The 22,219-nt window shown below is 47.9% G+C and overlaps 1 protein-coding gene across 4 annotated transcripts in view; it reads right to left on the minus strand.

The window, feature by feature from the left end:
• Positions 1-21,363, minus strand: part of ubxn6 (UBX domain protein 6) — a 65,474-nt gene extending 44,111 nt beyond the window's left edge. For 2 of the 4 annotated variants that reach the window (XR_005457974.1, XM_038777230.1), the window contains exon 1: positions 21,199-21,361. Coding sequence is in view for 3 of the 4 variants with exons in the window: in XM_038777230.1 (XP_038633158.1) it covers positions 21,199-21,281 (83 nt within the window). In the remaining variant the exon portion in view is untranslated. Of the gene's footprint in view, positions 1-21,198 lie in introns of all 4 variants that reach the window. The other 2 variants (XM_038777231.1, XM_038777232.1) reach the window with 2 other exon arrangements.
• Positions 21,364-22,219: the final 856 nt, after the last annotated feature.

Raw genomic sequence — 22,219 nt, forward strand, 5'->3', positions numbered from 1 at the left:
GTGTCCATGAATGGTCCCATAGCACTGTGGGATTGGTGTCCATCCATCTTTCGGAGAGAATCTCATTTCCTTTTGAGGTTGCCATTACCCTTCTGTTTATTACCTAGTTTTTATGGATTTCCAACTGTTAAAAAAGTCCTACTGAGCCTGCTAGAAGTCCTACTCAACTTGCTTTCTTAGAGGGGTGGCAAAGTGGTTAGCACTGCTGCCTCACAGCACCGAAGACCCAGGTTCGATCCTAGCCCCGGGTCACTCTTACTTTTATTTTGCTATTTGTTAAACTTGCGCCCTGGTTATTTAATCCTACATCATGGTGAGCAACTTTCCTGGATTAATATTGCCGAGTAGGTCACCTCAGAGTCACTTCTCAGAAGTAAGGAGCACAATTTGAACTTTTCTCATGAGTTAAAATACTCATGCGCAGAATAAATTTTTTTTTTTAAAGTTTGTTTTTATTAAAGCTTTTGTCAAACAGAATTTTTACATAATAACAGAAAAATAAACGAAAAATATTTAACAAAACTAGGTGGCTGTTATCATAATATAAAAAAGAAAATATACATTAAATAGACAGTTCCCCCACCTGAGCCCCCATCCCCCGCGATTGCTGCTGCTGACATTTTTCAGCTCCCCTAGAAAGTCAAGGAAAGGTTGCCACTGCCGGGAGAACCCCAGCAAGGACCCTCTCAAGGCAAACTTTATTCTCTCCAGGATGAGAAACCCAGCCATGTCACTAACCCAGGTCTCCACACTTGGGAATTTCGAGTCTCTCCACATTAACAAGATCCGTCTCCGGGCTACCAGGGAGGCAAAGGACAAAACCTCGGCCTCTTTCTCTTCCTGCATTCCCGGATCCTCTGACACCCCAAAGATCGCTATTACTGGACTCGGCTTCACCCGCGTGTCTAAAATTCTGGACATAGCCCTCGCAAGGCCCTGCCAGAATTCTTTAAGCACCGGGCATGTCCAGAGCATAGGGACATGGTTCATCGGACTCCCTGAACACCTCGCACACCTGTCCTCCATCCCAAAGAATTTACTCATTTTCGCCGTCGTCATGTGAGCCCGGTGTACCATCTTAAACTGAATTAAGCTGAGCCTGAGCATGATGAGGAAGAATTCATCTTCCCCAGGGCATCAGCCCATCGGCCCTCATCCAGCTCGTCACCTAGCTCCTCCTCCCACTTGTCCTTCAGTTCCTCCACTAAGGCTTCCTCCGCCTCCTGCAGCTCTTGGTAGATGTCTGACACCTTCCCCTCTCCTACCCAGATGCCAGACGCCAACCTTTCCTGTATCCTTCGAGGGGGTAGCAACGGAAATGTCCCCACCTGTTTTTTGAGAAAGTCGCAGACTTGGAGGTATCTGAAAGCATTTCCCGGGGGCAGGCTGAACTTCTCCTTCAGCGCCTTCAAGCTAGGGAAAGTCCCATCTATAAACATGTCCCCCATCCTTCTAATGCCTGCTCTTTGCCAGCTTTGAAACCCCCTATCTATCTTGGCGGAGCAAATCTATGGTTGTTCCGTATCGGGGTCTAAACTGAGGCCCCCTCCTTCTTCCTGTGCCTTCTCCACTGACCCCAGACCCTCAGTGTCGCCGTCACCATCGGGCTTGTGGTGTATCGTGCAAGCGAGAACGGCAGTGGTGCCATTACTAGTGCCCCTAGGCTGGTGCCTTTGCATGACACCGCCTCTAGCCACCCCCACGCCGACCCCTGCTCCATTGCCCATTTCCTAATCATGGCCACATTAGCCACCCAATAGTAGCTACAGAACTTTGGAAGCGCCAACCCTCACCACACCCCCCCGGACTGTGCTCCACAAACAGTCTTTTAACTCGCGGGATCTTATTTGCCCACAAAAATCCTGTGATAATCCTGTTCACCCACTTGAAGGAGGATTTGGGGGTGAAGATGGGAAGGCACTGGAAGACAAACAGGAATCTGGGGAGGATTATCATCTTCACAGTCTGCACTCTTCCCGCCAGGGAATGCTGGAGCATATCCCACCATTTAAAGTCTCCCTCCATCTGCTCGACAAGCCGAGATAGATTGAGCCCGTGTAGGGCATCCTAGTTCCTAGCCACCTGTATACCTAAACAACAAAGCTCCTCTCCACCATCTTGAGCGGGAGCTCCCACAGTCTCTCCTCCTGACTCCTAGCGTGAATTACAAACAGCTCACTTTTCCCCACATTCAACTTGGACCCCGAGAAGCTCCCAAAGTCCCATGGGATCCCCATGCCCTCTAGCGGGTCCGAAATATACAATAGCTGGTCGTCTGCGTAGAGGGAAACCCGGTACTCCTCCCCCCCCCGAACTAGCCCCCTCCAGTTCCTTGAAGTCCTCAGCGCTATGGCCAACGGCTCAATTGCCAGGGCAAATAGTAGCGGGGATAAGGGGCACCCCTGCCTCGTCCCTCGGTGCAGTCTAAAATATTTCGATCTCAGCCGGTTCGAGGATACACTTGCTATAGGGGCCTGATACAGTAGCTTGACCCACCCTATGAATCCCTCACCGAATCCAAACCTACCTAACACTTCCCACAGGTACTCCCATTCCACCCTGTCAAAGGCATTCTCTGCATCCATTGCAGCCACTATTTCTGCATCCCCTCCTTCTGAGGGCATCATGATAATATTCAGGAGCCTCCTCACATTGGTGTTCAATTGCCTGCCCTTGACGAAACTTGTCTGGTCCTCCTCAATCACTCCCAGGACGCAGTCCTCTATTCTGGTAGCCAGAATTTTTGCCAACAATTTGGCATCCACATTCAGGAGCGATATTGGCCTGTAGGACCCACGTTGAAGCGGATCCTTCTTCCCCTTCAAAATGAGCAAGATCAATGCCTGCGACATCGTCAGGGGAGGGTTCCTCTCTCCTTTGCCTCGTTAAAGGTTCTTAGCAGAAGTGGACTCAGTAGCTCCGAGAATTTCTTATAAAATTCTACAGGGAAGCCATCCGGACCCGAGGCCTTGCTCGACTGCATACTGTCTAGGCCCTTAACTACCTCCTCCAACTCAATCGGGGGCCCAGTCCCTCCACCAGATCTTCGTCCACCCTTGGGAACCTCAATTGATCCATAAATTACTTCATCCCTTCCCCTCGGGGGTTCTGACTCATAGTTTACAATAAAACTCCTTGAAGACTTCATTGATCTTCTCTGGGCCCAAGACCGTATTACCTTCCTTATCCCTCACTCCCCGATCTCCCTGGCCGCCTCTCTCCTGCAAGGTTGGTGCGTCAGCACCCTACTTGCTTTCTCCCCATACTCGTAGTCTGCCCCTTTCACCTTCCTCAGCTATGCCTCTGCCTTCCCAGTGGTCAGCAAATCAAACTCCGCCTGTAATCTCCGGCACTCCTTTAACAGCCCCCTCCTCGGGGGTCACCGCGTACTTCCTGTCAACTCTAAGTATCTCTCCCACCAGCCTCTCCCACTCCGCCCTCTCCCTCTGGGACCGAATAGAAATTAACTCCCCTCTAATAACTGCCTTCATAGCCTCCCAAACCGTTGTTACTGTTACCTCCCCTGTGTCATTTGTTATCACATAGTTTTGGATGTTCCTCTTTATCCGCCCACGCGCCTCTTCATCCACTAGCAGTCCCACATCCAGTCTGCAGAGAGGGTGCTGCCCTTGCTCCGCCCCCAGTCGCAAGTCCACCCAGTGTGGGGCATGTTCCGAGACCGCAATGGGCGAATACGCGACACCCTCCACCCTCGGGATTAACGCCCCGCTCAACATAAACAAGTCAATCCGCGAGTAGATTTTGTGAACGTGGGAGAAAAAGGAGAACTCCTTCGCCCTGGGCCGCGCGAATCTCCATGGGTCCACGCCCCCCCATCTGATCCATGAACTCCCACCTGGCCGCCGCCGGTCACTTTCCCGACCTGGACTTAGACTGGTCCAATGCCGGATCCAGGACTGTGGTGAAGTCCCCCCATGATCAAGTTACTTGACTCCAAGTCCGGGATTTTACCCAGCAGGTGCCTCATGAATTCCACGTCATCCCAGTTCGGGGCGTAGACGTTCACTAACACCACCCGAGCCCACTGCAGCTTGCCACTCACCATAATGTACCTGCCCCCCCTTGTCCGCCACAATACTCCCTGCCTCGAATGCCACCCGTTTACTAACCAGAATTGCCACCCCTCTGGTCTTTGAGTCTAGCCCCGAATGGAACACCTGGCACCCCCATCACCTCCTTAACCTCGTTTGGTCAGCGAGTTTTAAGTGTGTCTCCTGTGGCATGGCCACGTCTGCCTTTAATCCCTTTAAATGCGAGAACACGCGGGCCCTCTTGACCAGCCCGTTCAGACCCCTCACATTCCACGTGATCAGATTGGACAAGGGGGTGGACCCCCCCCCCCCCCCCCCCCCCCCCCCCCCACCCCACACCCACCTTGCCGACTGGCCATCTCCCTTTTTCGGCCAGCCACATGCCCACACGCCCCCGCTCGCTTCAGCCCTCCCACTGGAGGAGCCCCAACCCGACTCTCCATCCATGCCCAACAGTTGGCTCCCCTTCAGTCAGCAAAGCAGCACCCCATCCCCCTCCAAACCCGCCAATCCCAAACCCCCATGCCAAGCACCCGCTTAGCACTGATTCCCCCCCATTATGCTTCCATAAGTCAGCTGACCCCGGCCGCTCCCGCCTCTACCTCCAACCTTACTATTGTCTCCTCCTTCGGGCCCCCAACCCCCCTTCCCCCTCAGGGCAAGAGGGCCAAAGCCATCCAGATTCTTCCTGTGTAACGAAAAACACAACCTGGGTGTTACCCTGAGAGAAACAAAGAAAGAAAAAAACCCAGAAAAAGAAGAGCGAACAACTTAAATTCTACTCCCAATCTTACATCAGACCAACACCCGGTTACACATCCCGCAAGAGCATTTCACCCTCTTGCAGCTGCCCCTTAGTTAGAGTCCAGCTTTTCATGCTTAATAAATGTCCACGCCTCGTCTGGCGTATCGAAGTAATGTTGCCTGTCCTGGTACGTTACCCAAAGCCTCGCCGGATGCAGAAGCCCGAATTTCACCCTTTGCTGTGGAGGACCGCCTTAGCCCGGTTGAATCACACACACCTCTGAGCCAGTTCAGCTCCCAAGTCCTGGTATATGCGAATCTCGCAGTTCTCCCACTTACTGCTCCGCTCCTTCTTTGCCCAACACAAGACACGCTCTCTCTCTGTGAAGCGGTGGAATCTTATCACCATTGCCCTCGGTGGTTCGTTCGCCCTAGGCTTCCTCGCGAGGACTCTATGTCCAGTTCCAAGGGCCGTGGGAAGGCCCCTGCGCCCATCAGCGTCCCCAGCCTTGTAGTCACATACGTGCTCACGGCTGCTCCCTCCGCACCTTCAGGGAGGCCCAGAATCCACAGGTTGTGACTCCTTGACCTATATTCGAGGTCATCTAGTCTCTCCTGCCATCTCTGGTGTAGGGCCTCGTGCGCCTCCACTTTGACCGCCAGGCCCAGGATCTCATCCTCATTGTCAGATACCTTCCTCTCCACCTCTTTAAATCTCCTTCTCCTGCACCTTCTGGGTCTCCACCATCTTTTCCATGGAGGCCTTCATAGGGGCCAGCATCTCCGTCTTCAGCTCTGCGAAGCAGCTTCTCAGAAACTCTTGCTGCTCTCTCGACCACGGGGCCCACGCTGCTTGGTCCGCGCCAGCCGCCATCTTGTCTTTCCGGACCCACTCTGCTCGCTTTCCCGCAATCGCTCTTTTAAAGGCTCCGCTCCTGGTTCCCTCCATGCAGCAGTGAGGGGAACCTCTCCAACGTCCTTTGCCACGCCGGGAATCACCGCCAAAGTGCCGTTGCCGCTCCGTTTAAGGGCCCGAAACTCCGATCCCGGCGGGAGCTGCCATGTGCGTGACCTATTCAGACAGGGCCGCTACCGGAAGTCGAATAAATTTTGTTATACACCTCTATGCCAGCAAGTACTTCACAGCTTAGTGATAGAAACTGGACGGCATGGACAAGCTGGGCCGAAGGGCCCGTTTCCATGCTGTAAACATCTAGGACTCTATGACATGGATACACCTGCACCCTGAAGACCAAATCGAGTTTGACCAATGCTGCACAGCAACAAAATAATCTCTTTTGATTTGTATTATATCCATCTGCCAAAGCATATCAGTACTTTCTCTTTTTTTTTAAAAAAATGTGTGATGAAGCTCTTCACTGATCGTTCACACATTTACCCACTGTTATCAGCACCCTGCAGCAGTATTCAATTAATCGAACATTTGCTCTTTTGGCTCCTCATTCTTATGCTGCCCAATTTACACATGGAAAGGTAATTTTGTAACTGTTAAGGTGCAAGATTCTTTCAGGGAAAACAAAAAAAAATACAGATGCGTACAACTGGGCAGTGCAGTAGGTTAAATACTCCACAAGATGAGTTCAAATCCAATACAGACTTAGGGCAAAGCCATTGGAGTCCATGGTATGTGAGGGCTTCATGGAAATTATTTTCAGCAGTCAGAATCCATTCTTTTTTTAAATAAACGTTTTATTGAGGTATTTCTTTGGCATTATAACAGCAACAAAACCAACAATATACATAACAAGAAAAATATAAACATAGTGCAAATTCAACCTCCCTCTCCCACAGGTCCTGCCATTACTTACCCCCCTAGCCTACGCTAACTTCCACCCCCCTCCCCCCTTCCTGCTGACGATTAATTCTCTGCGAGGAAGTCAACGAATGGTTGCCACCTCCGGGCGAACCCCAACAGAGACCCTCTCATGGTGAACTAATTTTCTCCAGGCAGAGGAAGCTGCCATGTCTGAAAGCCAGGTCTCCAATTTTGGGGGCTTCGAGTCCCTCCATGTCAGCAATATGCGCCTCCGGACTACCAGGTAAGCAAAGGCCAGAACGTTCGACTCTTTCTCCTCCTGGATTCCCGGGTCCTGCAATACCCCAAAAATCGCCACCTCCGGACTCATTGCCACCCTCCTATTCAATACTGTGGACATGGCATCAGCAAACCCCTGCCACAATCCCTCAATTTTGGACATGCTAAAAACATATTGCCATAGTTAGTTGCCCCCTCCCCCCCATCCCCGCACACCTATCCTCCATCCCAAAGAATCTGCTCATCCGGGCCACTGTCATGGGAGCCCGGTGAACAACCTTAAATTGGATCAGGCTGAACCCGGCACATGTTGCAGTCGCATTGACCCTTCCTAACGAGTCCGCCCGGAGCCCATCCTCTATCTCTCCCCCCAGCTCATCCTCCCACTTTTGCTTCAGTTCCTCGGTCTGTGTCTCCTCCGAACCCATAAGCTCTTTATATATGTCCGAGACGCTCTCCTATCCTATCCATCCTCTAGAGACCACCCTATCCTGAATCCCCCTCAGCGGCAGGAGTGGGAAGATTGGCACCTGCTTCCGTAGAAGGTCCCGTACCTATAAATATCAGAATTCATTCACCCTGCCAATTCAAACTTCTCCTCCAGCGCCTCATACTCAGAAAGCTTCCTTCTAAGAACAAGTCCCCCATCCTCTCAATCCCCCCTCTCCGCCAAATTCTGAACCCACCGTCCATCCTCCCCAGGGCAAACCGATGGTTATTGCAGATTGGGGACCACCACACCGACGCCCCCTCTGCTCCCACATGTCTCCTCCACTGCCCCCAGACTCTCAGGGCCGCCACCACCACTGGACTGGTGGAGTACCGCGACGGCGGGAACGGCAGGGGCGCCGTTACCAACGCCCCAAACTTGTGCCCTTACAAGAAGCCGTCTCCATGAGCACCCACACCGGCTCCCCCCCCCCCCCCCACCCCCCCCCCCACCCCCCCCCCCCCCCCCCCCCCCCCACCCCCCCACCCCCACCCCCCGGCATCCTCCTCATTATGGGTATATTAGCCGCCCAGTAACAATTGCTGAAATTCGGCAGCGCCTGCCCTCCATCTCCCCGACTCCGCTTGAGCATTGTGCTCTTCACCAGTGGGGGCTTGCCACCCCCACACAAAGCCCACGATAATCTTATTAATCCACGTAAAAAAGGGACCGCAGGATGAAGATGGGGAGGCATTGGAAGTCGAACAGGAACCTCGGGAGGACCGTCGTTTTTACCGGCTGCACTCTACCCGCCAGAGACAACGGTAGCGTATCCCATCTCCGGAAATCCTCCATCTGGTCCACCAACCGGGCCAAGTTCAATTATGTAGCCTGTCCCAATCCCTCACCACTTGGATACCCAGCTACCTGAAACTGTCCCCTAACACTCTGAATGGCAGTTCCACCAATCGCCTCTCCTGACCTCTCGCCTGAACCACAAACAACTCGCTCTTCCCCATATTGAGCTTATACCCCGAAAACCGGCCAAATTCCCCCAAGATTGCCATAATTTCTTCCATCCCCTACCTTGGGTCTGAGACATACAATACGCCATCCACATACAGCGAGACTCTGTGCTCCACCCACCCCCGCTCCCACCCCCCCAGACCAGCCCCTTGAGGCCCTCAGAGCAATTGCCAGCGGCTTTATCGCCAGCACAAACAACAGTGCTGAGAGGGGGCATCCCCGTCTCGTCCCCCGGTGCAGCCGGAAATAGTCCGAAGTCGTCCTGTCTGTCCGTACACTAGCAACCGGAGCCCGGTACAGCAACCTAACCCAGTCAACAAAGCCCCTTCCAAACCGCTCCTCCCAGAAGTTATCCCACTCGACCCGGTCAAAGGCTTTTTCCTCGTCCATCGCGACCACCACTTCAACTTCCCTACCTTCCAGGGGCATCATTATCACGTTTAGCAGCCTTCTTCTATTGGCCACCAGCTGCCTGCCCTTAACGAACCCAGTCTGATCCTCCACTATAACGTCAGTACACATTCCTCAATCCTGGAGGACAGAATTTTGGCCAGACGTTTGGCATCTACGTTCAGCAAGGAAATCGGCCTACAAGAACCACACAGCTCCAGCTCCTTGTCCCTTTTTAGAATGAGCGAAATCATGGCCTGTGACATCGTCTGGGGCAGGACCCCTCTTTCCTTGGCCTCGTTAAAGACCTTCATCAGCACTGGCCCCAATATTCCGGAGAACTTTTTTTAGAACTCGACTGGGTACCCATCCGGTCCCGGGGCCTTACCGACTGCATGGCCTTCAAACCGTCCACTATCTCCTCCAGCCCAATCGGGCCCCCCAGCCCTTCCACCAGCCCCCCATCCACATTCGGGAAAGTCAACCTGTCCAAAAAGTGCCTCATCCCCTCCGGTCCCGCAGGGGGTTCCGACCTGTACAATCTGCTATAAAAATCCCAAAAGGTCTTGCCCACCCCCACCGAGTCCCCAACTAAGTTCCCATCCCTTTCAATAACTTTCCGTATTTCTCGAGCTGCCTCCCTCTTTCTGAGCTGCTGTGCAAGCATCCTGCTGGCCTTCTCCCGTGCTCAAAAATTGTTCCCTTCACCTTTCCGAGCTGTTCCACTATCCTCCCGGTGGTTAACAAACCAAATTCCACCTGTAGTCTCTGGCGTTCCCTTAAAAGCCCTGCCTCTGGAGCCTCCGCATACCTCCTATCAACTCTTAGAACCTCTTTTACCAGTCAGTCCATTTCTGCCCTATCCGTCCTGTCCCTGTGAGCCCGGATCAAGATCAGCTCTCCTCTCACCACTGCCTTCAGCGATTCCCAGACCACCGCTGCTGAGACCTCCCCTATATCGTTTACCTGCAGGTAGTTCAGCATGCACTTCCTCAGCCTCTTGCACACCGCTTCGTCTGCCAACAGCCCTACCTCCAACCTCCATTGCAGGTGCTGCTTGCTGTCATAAACCATTCTTAAAGCAACAAGATGGCTGACATGGAAAAGTGAAAGACGGCACACTGTTACAGTGTGCTCCTTCCCAGATGTGAGGCACTTTGTTGGGGCAACAGCATCGGGCTGTTCTATACTTGACCTGGAAGTGCTTAATTATTTCATTGGGTGTCTGATATAGGAAATACTCCATTTGAAACATCAAGTACCAGCTTCCCCGAACAGGTGCCGGAATGTGGCGACTAGGGGCTTTTCACAGTAACTTCATTTGAAGCCTACTTGTGACAATAAGCAATTTTCATTTCATGAAAATAAAATTTTGGGGGAAAAAAAGCACACACCTCTCCATGAACCTTGCACCTTAAACCAGTCCTGTATTTTTTTAAAAATTGAATACATGCAAGAGATTTCAAAGTTGAGTGTTTATGACATCTGAACCCTGTTTTGCTGAGATCACTCCCTTGCTCCCAGGTAGGCATTATTTCTCTACAAAAATGACAGCACATTATATTTTGCTATCATCCTCTATTCCCATTAGCTGAAGCCATCACACGGATCCTGATATCACTTTTTTATACCACATACACAAATAAGAAAATGATCTCCCAGCATCAGTTCTATCAGTAATAATAAGGCAGAAGCTATGCAATCCAGGTAATAACAAGGTACATGGACCAGGAAGATCCCAAGACTCCTGTTGAAGCTACATTCTCTTGGATTACAATCCGGATTTACAAACTCGTAAAGCGCAAGCATAAACAGAATGAAAATGCAGGCATGAGAGCGGAAGAAAAAAAAAACCAGGAATGGGAACCCCAAATTATTTTCTTGCTGACTGGACGCCAGGAGGCACCATGGCATCCCTACTGCCATCCAGAGGAAATCAGCAAACTCAAGTGAGACTGGGATTGAACAGAGGACATTCTGAGCTATTTAGTTTAATTACATATGCACTTTCAACTGAACCTGTTTAGTCAGCACAAAAAATCAACCCAAAAAGAAAATTTGAAAAAAATTAAGTTATTTAAAAGTAAAGAGAGCAAAGTAAACAAAATGTAATAAGGGCAGAGGTATTAAACACTGATTACATGGTGATTGCTTAAGGTTTCTTAACATGTGCCAGGAACAGGGCAGGCTTAAGGTTCAAATAATTTATTTGTTCTTGACCCTTGGAGCACCAGTAGCTCTGGGAATGAATGAAATATTTTGATACGACCACTCACTGGATGAAGCATGCTCGTCATTTCCTAGGTTTTCATTTCCCAAGAATAAAATCACAGGATGTGCAAGGGGTAAAATACACCACATTCCGCATTTTCATTACAAATCACTTGATACAAAGCCGATTTTAACGACAATTTACAGAGATTAGAGATTTTAACCACAAAACTAAAGGCAAACGTAGGCTTGTTACACATGCAATCGCACAGAAAGGCTCTTTCATTAATAAAGTTAGAGTAGCAGTTTCCCCAGATCTAAATTACCACAATATAAACCCAGAGGTGTCTACAGGCCATGCAGTTGCATACTATGGCGTCTAGGAGGTTCGGGAGTACATAATGTTTGGATCTATCCTCCCATTAAGGTGCACATGGCTGATACTATCAAGAATTCTGATCTCGGATTCATTCTGAAATGGCATTTTCCAAGTAGTCTTAAAATTCAAAACCAGACAGATCAGTGAATAAGAAATAAGTGTTGTCTGGGCATCAAGTAATAGATTAACAGGGTTCAAGGTTCGTAGGTTGACCGTACCTGATCAAAGCATGTCAAAACATGGTAACAACCTCTCTGAATGGACAAAGTCACACTGCTGCCGAGTGGACAAATTAAACAATAGTGTAAACTGATTTAGTCGGACAAGAAAAGTCCCAGCCTCCATTCTTGAGCAGGCTGATCTTGGTTACAGCGACACATCAGTGCCCCCTGTATTGGGGTTTGGGAATAACAAGAGTCAGTCAGATATCACTATGCAGCAACCCGTGTGCACATATGTGAGGCCTCATGTGAGATCAGAAAGTTTGACTGTGATGTCTACTGTAGCTAACCAGCCTGGTGAAACTCACTGGAAGGTTGGCATGGTTAATGGTCAGTCAGATGAGGCCTTGGCAGACAACAGAGCATGAAACTAATGTGGCGGGGGATGGGAACCAATGCAGGAAGTTGGAAGGTAGTAAAACAGGGACAGAAGCAAAAGGAAGTAAGGGAGAAAGTGCAAGGCAGAGAAGACGTAGTCAAAAATCAAAAAAGGCGACAGTACATGGTACAGTGACTGAGGGGAGCTCAGTGAATAGGCCCAGTAATACTAAAAGGAGTAAAACTGGAGATGTTAAGATTCAAAACAAAGGTAAAAAAACCAACATAAGTGTACTTTACCTGAATGCTCGTAGTATTCAGAATAAAGTAAATGAGTTGATGGCGCAAATCATCGTGAATGACTATGATTTAGTGACCATTACTGAAACATGGTTAAAGGATGGTCACGACTGGGAGTTAAATATCCGAGGGTATCAAACTATTCGGAGAGACAGAGTGGATGGTAAGGGAGGTGGTGTAGCTCTGTTATTTAAGGATGACATCCGGGCAATAGTAAGGGATGACATCAGTGGTATGGAGGATGAGGTTGAATCCATTTGGGTGGAAATCAGGAATAGTAAGGCGAAAAAGTCACTGATAGGAGTAGTCTATCGGCCACCAAATAGTAACGTTATGGTGGGGCAGGCAATAAACAAAGAGATAACTGATGCATGTAGAAATGGTACAGCAGTTATCATGGGAGATTTTAATCTACATGTCGATTGGTTTAACCAGGTCGGTCAAGGCAACCTTGAGGAGGAGTTTATAGAATGTATCCGCGATAGTTTCCTAGAACAGTATGTAATGGAACCTACGAGGGAACAAGCGGTACTAGATCTTGTCCTGTGTAATGAGACAGGATTGATTCATGATCTCATAGTTAGGGATCCTCTCGAAAGGAGCGATCACAATATGGTGGAATTTAAAATACAGATGGAGGGTGAGAAGGTAAAATCAAATACTAGTGTTTTGTGTTTAAACAAAGGAGATTACAATGGGATGAGAGAAGAACTAGCTAAGGTAGACTGGGAGCAAAGACTTTATGGTGGAACAGTTGAGGAACAGTGGAGAACCTTCCAAGCGATTTTTCACAGTGCTCAGCAAAGGTTTATACCCACAAAAAGGAAGGACGGTAGAAAGAGGGAAAATCGACCGTGGATATCTAAGGAAATAAGGGAGAGTATCAAATTGAAGGAAAGAGCATACAAAGTGGCAAAGATTGGTGGGAGACTAGAGGACTGGGAAATATTTAAGGGGCAACAGAAAGCTACTAAAAACGCTATAAAGAAGAGTAAGATACAGTATGAGAGTAAAGTTGCTCAGAATATAAAAGCAGACAGCAAACGCTTTTACAAATATATAAAGCAAAAAAGAGTGGCTAAGGTAAATATTAGTCCTTTAGAGGATGAGAAGGGAGTTTTAATAATGGGAGATGAGGAAATGGCTGAGGAACTGAACAGGTTTTTTGGGTCGGTCTTCACAGTGGAAGACACAAATAACATGCCAGTGACTGATAGAAATGAGGTTATGACAGGTGATGACCTTGAGAGGATCGTTATCACTAAGGAGGTAGTGATGGGCAAGCTAATGGGGCTAAAGGTAGACAAGTCTCCTGGCCCAGATGGAATGCATCCCAGGGTGCTAAAAGAGATGGCTAGGGAAATTGCAGATGCACTAGTGATGATTTACCAAAATTCACTAGACTCTGGGGTGGTCCCGGTGGATTGGAAGTTAGCAAACGTGACACCACTGTTTAAAAAAGGAGGTAGGCAGACAGCAGGAAATTATAGGCCAGTGAGCTTAACTTCGGTAGTAGGGAAGATGCTGGAATCTATCATCAAGGAAGAAATAACGAGGCATCTGGATAGAAATTGTCCCATTGGGCAGACGCAGCATGGGTTCATAAAGGGCAGGTCGTGCCTAACTAATTTAGTGGAATTTTTTGAGGACATTACCAGTGCAGTGGATAACAGGGAGCCAATGGATGTGGTATATCTGGATTTCCAGAAAGCTTTTGACAATGTGCCACACAAAAGGCTGCTGCATAAGATAAAGATGCATGGCATTAAGGGTAAAGTAGTAGCATGGATAGAGGATTGGTTAATTAATAGAAAGCAAAGAGTGGGGATTAATCGGTGCTACTCTGGTTGGCGATCAGTAGATAGTGGTGTCCCTCAGGGATCTGTGTTGGGCCCACAATTGTTCACAATCTACATAGATGATTTGGAGTTGGGGACCAAGGGCAATGTGTCCAAGTTTTCAGATGACACTAAGATGAGTGGTAAAGCGAAAAGTGCAGAGGATACTGGAAGTCTGCAGAGGGATTTGGATAGGTTAAGTGAATGGGCTGGGGTCTGGCAAATAGAATACAATGTTGACAAATGTGAGGTTATCCATTTTGGTAGGAATAACAGCAAACGGGATTATTATTTAAACAATAAAATATTAAAGCATGCTGCTGTGCAGTGAGACCTGGGTGCGCTAGTGCATGTGTCACAGAAAGTTGGTTTACAGGTGCAACAGGTGATTAAGAGGGCAAATAGAATTTTGTCCTTCGTTGCTAGAGGGATGGAGTTTAAGACTAGGGAGGTTATGCTGCAATTTTATAAGGTGTTGGTGAGGCCACACCTGGAGTATTGTGTTCAATTTTGGTCTCCTTACCTGAGAATGGACGTACTGGCGCTGGAGGGTGTGCAGAGGAGATTCACTCGGTTAATCCCAGAGCTGAAGGGGTTGGATTACAAGGAGAGGTTGAGTAGACTGGGACTGTACTCATTGGAATTTAGAAGGATGAGGGGGGACCTTATGAAGGGAATAGTTAGGATAGATGCGGGCAGGTTGTTCCCGCTGGCGGGTGAAAGCAGTACTAGGGGGCATAGCCTCAAAATAAGGAGAAGTAGATTTAGAACTGAGTTTAAGAGGAACTTCGTCACCCAAAGGGTTGTGAATCTATGGAATTCCTTGCCCAGTGAAGCAGTTGAGGCTCCTTCATTAAATTTTTTTAAAGGTAAAGATAGATAGTTTTTTGAAGAAAAAAGGGATTAAGGGTTATGGTGTTCGGGCCGGAAAGTAGAGCTGAGTCCACAAAAGATCAGCCATGATCTCATTGAATGGCGGAGCAGGCTCGAGGGGCCAGATGGCCTACTCCTGCTCCTAGTTCTTATGTTCTTATGTAAATTGTACTTTAGCAAGGAGAGTACTGGAAAACTCAACATTGAAAACTAATTTGCAGCATAATGCACTCGTTATTTTCTCTAATGCAATTTTATAAACATTAGTTAGCATCTCACATTTGGATACCTTCAGTGGCTTCCAGCTGCGGCATTTACAAGATTATATTAATCTCCATCGTGAAGTTATGACTTAAGTGTGACTAGAGATTCACTTACAGTCAAACAGAAGGAAAATCTAAGGGATATACACTCCCATAAACGATGAAACAGATCACTTTGATATTCACATCACAATCACAGTTCAAGATGTGACAAAACAAAAGTGCTGAAACCCAGGCCAACAGAATAATCAGCACCTGCTGACAGTAGTAGGTCCAAATTATCCTTTCTGTATCTCTGTTTCCACCCAATGAAAATGATGCTCTGTTTATCCTGTTTGCTGAACTAACTGGCATCTGAATGATGATTGAACTTTCAGGAAGCCAATCATTCATTTAGCTCTTCACCAACATTAAAACTTTGAAATTTTATGTGATGTTCATAGGCAGTCAAATCTTTGTTTTGCCCCAGTTACAAAATAATAGTGCCACTTCAGAAGTAATTAAATGACTGTGAGGCACTCAGACACCTTTATACCGTGAAAGGTACAATAAAATGCAAATTCTTTCCTTTTATTTATAAATTTAGAGTACCCAATTTTATTTTCCAATTTTAGGGGTAATTTAGCATGGCCAATCCACCTAACCGGCACATCTTTGGGTTGTCGGGGTGAAACCCATCTCAACGGTGGTCTTAATTCAGGGTTTCCTACTCAAATTACACGACATTGCAACAATGTGGTGTCAAACTACTTTTCACGTGTAACTGGTTGACAAGCACCCCCATATCACTTGAATTTATGGCAATATTTAGCGTTTATGCAAACGTTGTGGTCAGAGAAATGGCCATTAAAAGGGGATTAAAATGAACAAAATAACCCCGGTAACAAAAAGGTGTACAACAATCAGCACTGAAATTATAGAAGTGTTCTCACTGGTGGAGCTCAACCACTGATATGATTATTTTTTTCTCACCTATTCCCAGGAATATGCATGGATACAATTTAAATAACAACTTAACGTAGAAAATCAGTTAGCTTGTTGTTTGGAAGGCTTGTTCACGATGCAGAGCCTGGCTAACAAAGTGGGTTCAATTCCTGTACTGGCTGAGGTTATCCATGAAGGCTCCACCTTCTGAACCATTCCCCTTGCCTGAGGTGTGGTGACCTGGTTAAATCACCACTACTCAGCTCTCTTTCAAAAGGGGAGATCAGCCATGGTTCTTGGGGATTATGGCAACTTTAATTCAAATAGGAAGCACAATTCTGAAGTACTGTTAACACAGTCCTGTGACAGAAGAATATTTTCCAGTAATTACATACTTCATACATATTGTGACTGTTCATATCACAGCCCATTATTATTTAATGAGCCATAATAAATGATATTTAAGCAATCAAGAACAAATCTATATCTATCCCACGAGTTAAATGCCATTTTGGATCAATTAATAACATTTTAATTCAATATGTTTATTCATTCATTCACTGAGATCACCTCTTTTTGCCAGAAAATCAACCCTTTTCACCAAGTACTCAAATCGTGTTGGACCTTCAAAAGAACAGTGGTGCATCTAAAAAAATGCTTTCCACTACTCTGCGGTTATGTTAGTGAACTAAATGTCAGCTAGGTTTAGCAGGCAATACGGGTAGCATGGCAGCACAGTAGTTAGCACTGCTGTCTCACGGCGCCAGGGACTCGGGTTCAATTCCGGCCTTGGGCAACTGTCTGTGTGGAGTTTGTACATTCTTCCCGTGTCTGCATAGGTTTCCTCCGGGTACCCCTGTTTCATCCCCCAGTCCAAAGATGTGCAGGTAAGGTGGATTGGCAATGCTAAATTGCTCCTTAGTGTCCAGGGATGTGTAGAATAGGTGAAGAGGTTATTGGGATAGGGCAGAGAAAATCTCAGAAGGCCAAACATCAACATGAACAGAAAATACAGGCCCCTCCATCGCCCAATCCCAACATACCCCCCACCTTGCTAACTTCTCCTCCCCCCATCTCCCAATTCACCTTGAAGAAATCAATGCTTCCTGAGGAAGTATAGGCGCTGTTGTGGAGTACCCCCCTCTCCCCTCCCACCCTCATACGATCCATGAACCCCTTCAGCTCCCAGGTCACCACCGACACCTGCGACGACTTCGGACTCGACCAGTCCATCCTCAGATGCAGAACTGTGTTAAAATCGTTCCCCATTATCAGCCGGGGCATGCCCAGATCCAGGATCTTCCCGAACATCTGCCACAAAGTTCCAATTTGGGGCATAAACATTCATCAGGACGACCAGCTTCCCACTGACCATCACATATCTACCTCTCAGATCAGCCACAATGCTCCCCACCTCAAATGCCACTTTCGTATTAACCAGCACCGCCACCCCCCCTCGTCTTCATGTCCAACCCCGAGTGGAACACCTGCCCCACCCATCCCTTCCTCAGTCTCGTCTGTTCTCCCACATTTAGGTGCGTCTCCTGCAAAAACACTTTGTCCGTCCTCAAACTCCTCAAGTGCACGAAAATACGCAAACGCTTAACCGGCCCACTCAACTCTCGTACATTCTGAGCAACCAGCCTGGTCAGAGAGGCTCCACTCCCCCCACCTCCCCACCCCTGATCAACCATACTCCTTTTTAGCCAGCTCTCCTGGGACCGCGCCCCGCATTCTTCCAAGCCCGCCCCAAGATGTCCACCACCATCTTTCCCTTCCCAGCTGCACCACCCCAACCATACCCATGTCAGCAACCCTCCCCCACACCCAAACAAATAACAAGCCCATTCCACCCTCCCCTACACCCTCCTGACAACCCCCCACTTCACTCCAGTTAATTAGGCCAGCCAACTAGCATGGTGGCCCCCTCTCAAGGCTCCTGAGATCCCTCATCCTGCCAATCCACCGCTTCCCCATCTCTTCCACCACCAGCAAACAAAGAAAAGGGAAAGCACACTCACCATCACTGCTCCACTGTCATACCCTGCCCCAATCCATTCATTGTGCCCCACAATTTACTCAGAACTCCTCTCCAAAATATAATGTCCTCCAAGTGCATGGTCTCTCAAAGTCCATCGCCTCCTCCGGCCAATCAAAATAAAATTCTTGCTTTTGGTTTGTCACCGACAAGCAGGTGGGGTAAAAAAAATTCAAACTTCAACCCCTTCTTGTGGAGGGCAGTCTTTATCTGGTTAAAACTGGCCCTCCACTTGGCCCGCTCTGTACCCAGGTCCTGGTAAATCCACAACACACTCACCTCCCAGAAATACTTCGTATTCTGCCTCAGGATTTTCTCCTTATCCAAGAACTGATGCAGCCTCACCACCATTGCCCTCGGCAGCTCCCTCACCTCCTCAGTGTGCTCGATCCATCTCAAGGGGCCGGTCAAAGGCACCTCCCCCATCAATTTCTCGAACGTGCTTGCCAGACTGCGTCTGCACCTTCATTGCTTTCAGCATCCACGCAATCCGCATATTGAGCTAGAATCACTAGCTTTCGGAGCACAACTCCTTCCTCAGGTGAATTCACCCGAGGAAGGAGCTCCTGGAGCAATTCTTAAGGTCCTCCAGCTTCTCCCTCAGCCTTTTCTGGCTGCTCAACACCATACCCTTCAGCGAGGTCAACATTTGGAGTATTGCGTGCTGTTCTGGTCGCCGCATTATAGGTAGGATGTGGAAGCATTGGAAAGGGTGCAGAGGTGATTTACCAGGATGTTGCCTGGTATGGAGGGAAGATTTTATGAGGAAAGCCTGAAAGACATAAGACTGTTTTCGTTAGAGAGAAGGTTAAGAGGTGACTTAGTAGAGCATACAAGATGATCAGAGGATTAGATAGGGTGGACAGTGAGAGCCTTTTTCCTCAGATGGTGATGGCTAGCATGAGGGGACATAGCTTTAAATTGAGGGAAGATAGATATGGGACAGATGTCAGAGGTAGGTTCTTTACTCAGAAAGTAGTAAGGGCGTGGAATGCCCTGCCTGCAACAGTAGTGGACTCGCCAACATTAAGGGCATTTAAATGGTCATTGGATAAACATATGGATGATAAGTGAATAGTGTAGATGGGCTTTCGAGTATTTTCATAGGTTGGTGCAACATCGAGAGCCGAAGGGCCTGTACTGCGCTGTAATGTCCTATGTTCTATGATCCTCATGCTCCACCATCGACTACTCCACCTTTTGGATCACCAGGACCAGAGCCTCTTTCCTCTGTTCCACCCATTTGATCGCCACCCTATGCGGTTCCACCGCCTTGACCAAGTCCTCCGAGTCCTCCTTCCTCTGCTGCTGAAATCCATTCAGGAATTCCACCAGCTTCCCCATCAACCACTGGACGGGCAGCACTTTCTTGAAAACTTTCTTGCTCCAATTGCTGTCTCTTCCTCCTGGCACTCCTCATTCAATGAACCATATACCAGTCCCACCAGAGGACTATTACATTCCATGGGCATTCATGCACCCCTTGCCATCAAACATCACATGATTCGGGTGGGGAGAACTGAAAAAATCCATCTGAAGCAGGAGCCACCAAATATGCGACCACTCACTCCATGGCCGCCACCGGAAATTATGGAAATCCTTTTTGACAAATTTAGAGTAATTTGAGTAGGATAATAAAGGAGAACAGGTGGATTTAGTACATCTGGATTTCCTATGGGTATGTATTCATATGCTACACAAAAGCGAAGGTAAGGTAAGGCAAGATAAGGGCTCATGGAGCTGGGGGGGGGGGGGCAGGATTGGTTAACAGACAAAAAACAGAATGTGGGAATAAACAGAGCATTTTTAAATTGGTAGGCAGTGAATATTTGAGTGCCGTAAGTATTGAGACCTCAACTATTTACAATCTATATTACTTAGATGAAGTGACAGCGGATAATATATACAAGTTTTCTGATGATACAAAGCTGACTGACAAGGTAAGCTGTGGGGAAGACAAAGGTTGCAAAGAGATATGGACAGGTTAAATGGTTGGGCAACAGGATGGCAGATGGAGTATCATGTTGGGAAGTGTGAAGTTATTCACTTTGGTTATAAGAATAGAAAAGCAAAATATATTTTAAAAGGTGAGAAACTTGTAAGTATTGGTTTTCAAATAAACTTGTTTGTGCTCATACAGGGAATACAGGTGCAGCAATCAATTGGAAAGACAAAATTGTATCATGGTCTTTATTTCAAGTAAGAAGTCTTCCAACACCAGGTGAATCTGGTGAATTCACCTGACGAAAGACCTGCGCTCCGAAAGCTAGTGATTCAAAACAAACCTGTTGAACTTTAACCTGGTGTTGTAAAAATTTTTACTGTGCCCACCCCAGTCCAACGTTGGCATTGCCACATCATGGCTTTATTTCAAGGGGATTGGAGAACAGGAATAAAGAAATCCTGCTACAATTGGATGCCGTCACTGAGAAAGCACTATAAACAACTTGCATTTACAAAACACCTTTAACTTGGTAAACTATGTCAAGGCACTTCACAAGAGTAGTTAGCACCACACTAAAACAGGAGGCATTGAAAAAAGCTTGGTCAAACATTAAAGCTTTGACAGGGTTTGGGGATACTTTTTTTTAAAGTGGAAAAATATTCATGCTCCACATGCCAACATTTTGTCAGGCATGGGTTAAACGGGGGTGGTGGGGGGAGTGAGGTGTTCCCTCAACACTCTTTCTGGGAAAACTCAACCACAATCTTCACTGGGCCGTCCAAAACAGTCGATTACAAGAACCCAGCACAGCACCAGAGAGCAAACAGTAACCACAGCCTGACAAGTATCAGTATAGAAAGAGAGAGAGGGGTAAGGCGCAAATGTGATTTAAAGCTATTTTCTCTCTGTGGCTCCTGTGGGTTGAGGAGAAAGTAGGCACAGATCGCACAGCCTCGCGTTACGCCCACATTACGGCGAGGGTGCCGTGCAGACTGACAGCCCGGTGTTGTTATCAGGGAGGAGAGAGACTGATCAGAGTGAGAAAGACTGAAGGGCGAATCCAGGGGAGGTGGAAGCCAGTTTAACTGGAATCAAAGCTCCGAGCTGAGGGAAGCTGTCCCACCTGTGGCTCCCCTCGGCTTGCTTCCCCTCGAACCCTCCTCGCCAGGTCCACGCAATTACCCTCTCACCTGGTCTCCTCGGTCAGGACATGGCCCGGCCCCGCGGTTTTAAACTTTATATCCCGCTTCAGGTCGCCAAATAATTTCTTCATTTTTTTCCCCTCCCTCCTTCCTCCAAGGCCCCTGCTGAGCTCCAGGTGTCACATCATCAAAGGTCCTCTCTCACTCCAGAAACCCACTGCCGGCCCGGACCGGAAGTGAACCTTTTCGCTGCTGCACCGACGCCGTTGCCGGGGTAACAAGGTCAGGTCCCTCTTGCAGGGAGACCGGGAAAGGTCCGTCAGTGTGGCTTTGCTGTAGTGTTGGAAACCTTAAGCAATTCCATCTCCAATCAGTGGCAGTGAGATTTCAAAAAAAAAAACTGTAAGTAATTAAAATATAAAAAATTGGTCCAAAGAGCAAAGTTTAAGCAAAAACAAACGAAAATCCTAAAAAACAAAGCAAGGAATCGGTGCTGAGCTGACCAGTCAGCGTTTATGAATGAAAAAGACGAAGAGAATGTTTAAGATGTAAGATGTAAGGTTTAGACAGGGTTTAATCATTCAACCTTCATTCTGATGAAAGGTTAGGCCTGAAATGTCAATTTCTCTTTTCTCTACATGGATGCTTTTTCTTCAATTATGGTAAACGTTTGCCCCAGTGTGGTGAATGTATTCACCATAATATAGGTTGTCTATATCGTACTGTGGCCTACGGCTAGCGAATCGTAATACAGTCTCCTTCCATGTATTGTACTGGAACCCTAGTGGGCTCCACCTCTGGCTCCGCCACCTCCCCGGACGGTACATAGGCCGGCCGCCTGGGGGCAACGCTCAGTTATTACAGCAGTCACAGGCAGGCAAGTTCTTGGATAATAAAGCCTATGTTCACTCCCTCTCATCGTCTTGTAATGAATTGATGGTACAACAATTTATTATCCAACGACATCACTATGGAAGCTGCTCTGAAGCCTGATAAACTGGAATTCGACGCACAAGCAGCAGAAGCTAAGGAAATCTTCTCCCACTGGCTCCGCTGTTTTGAGGCCTAA

The sequence above is a fragment of the Scyliorhinus canicula genome, chromosome 18, assembly GCF_902713615.1.
Source record: "Scyliorhinus canicula chromosome 18, sScyCan1.1, whole genome shotgun sequence".
Lineage (NCBI taxonomy): Eukaryota > Metazoa > Chordata > Chondrichthyes > Carcharhiniformes > Scyliorhinidae > Scyliorhinus > Scyliorhinus canicula.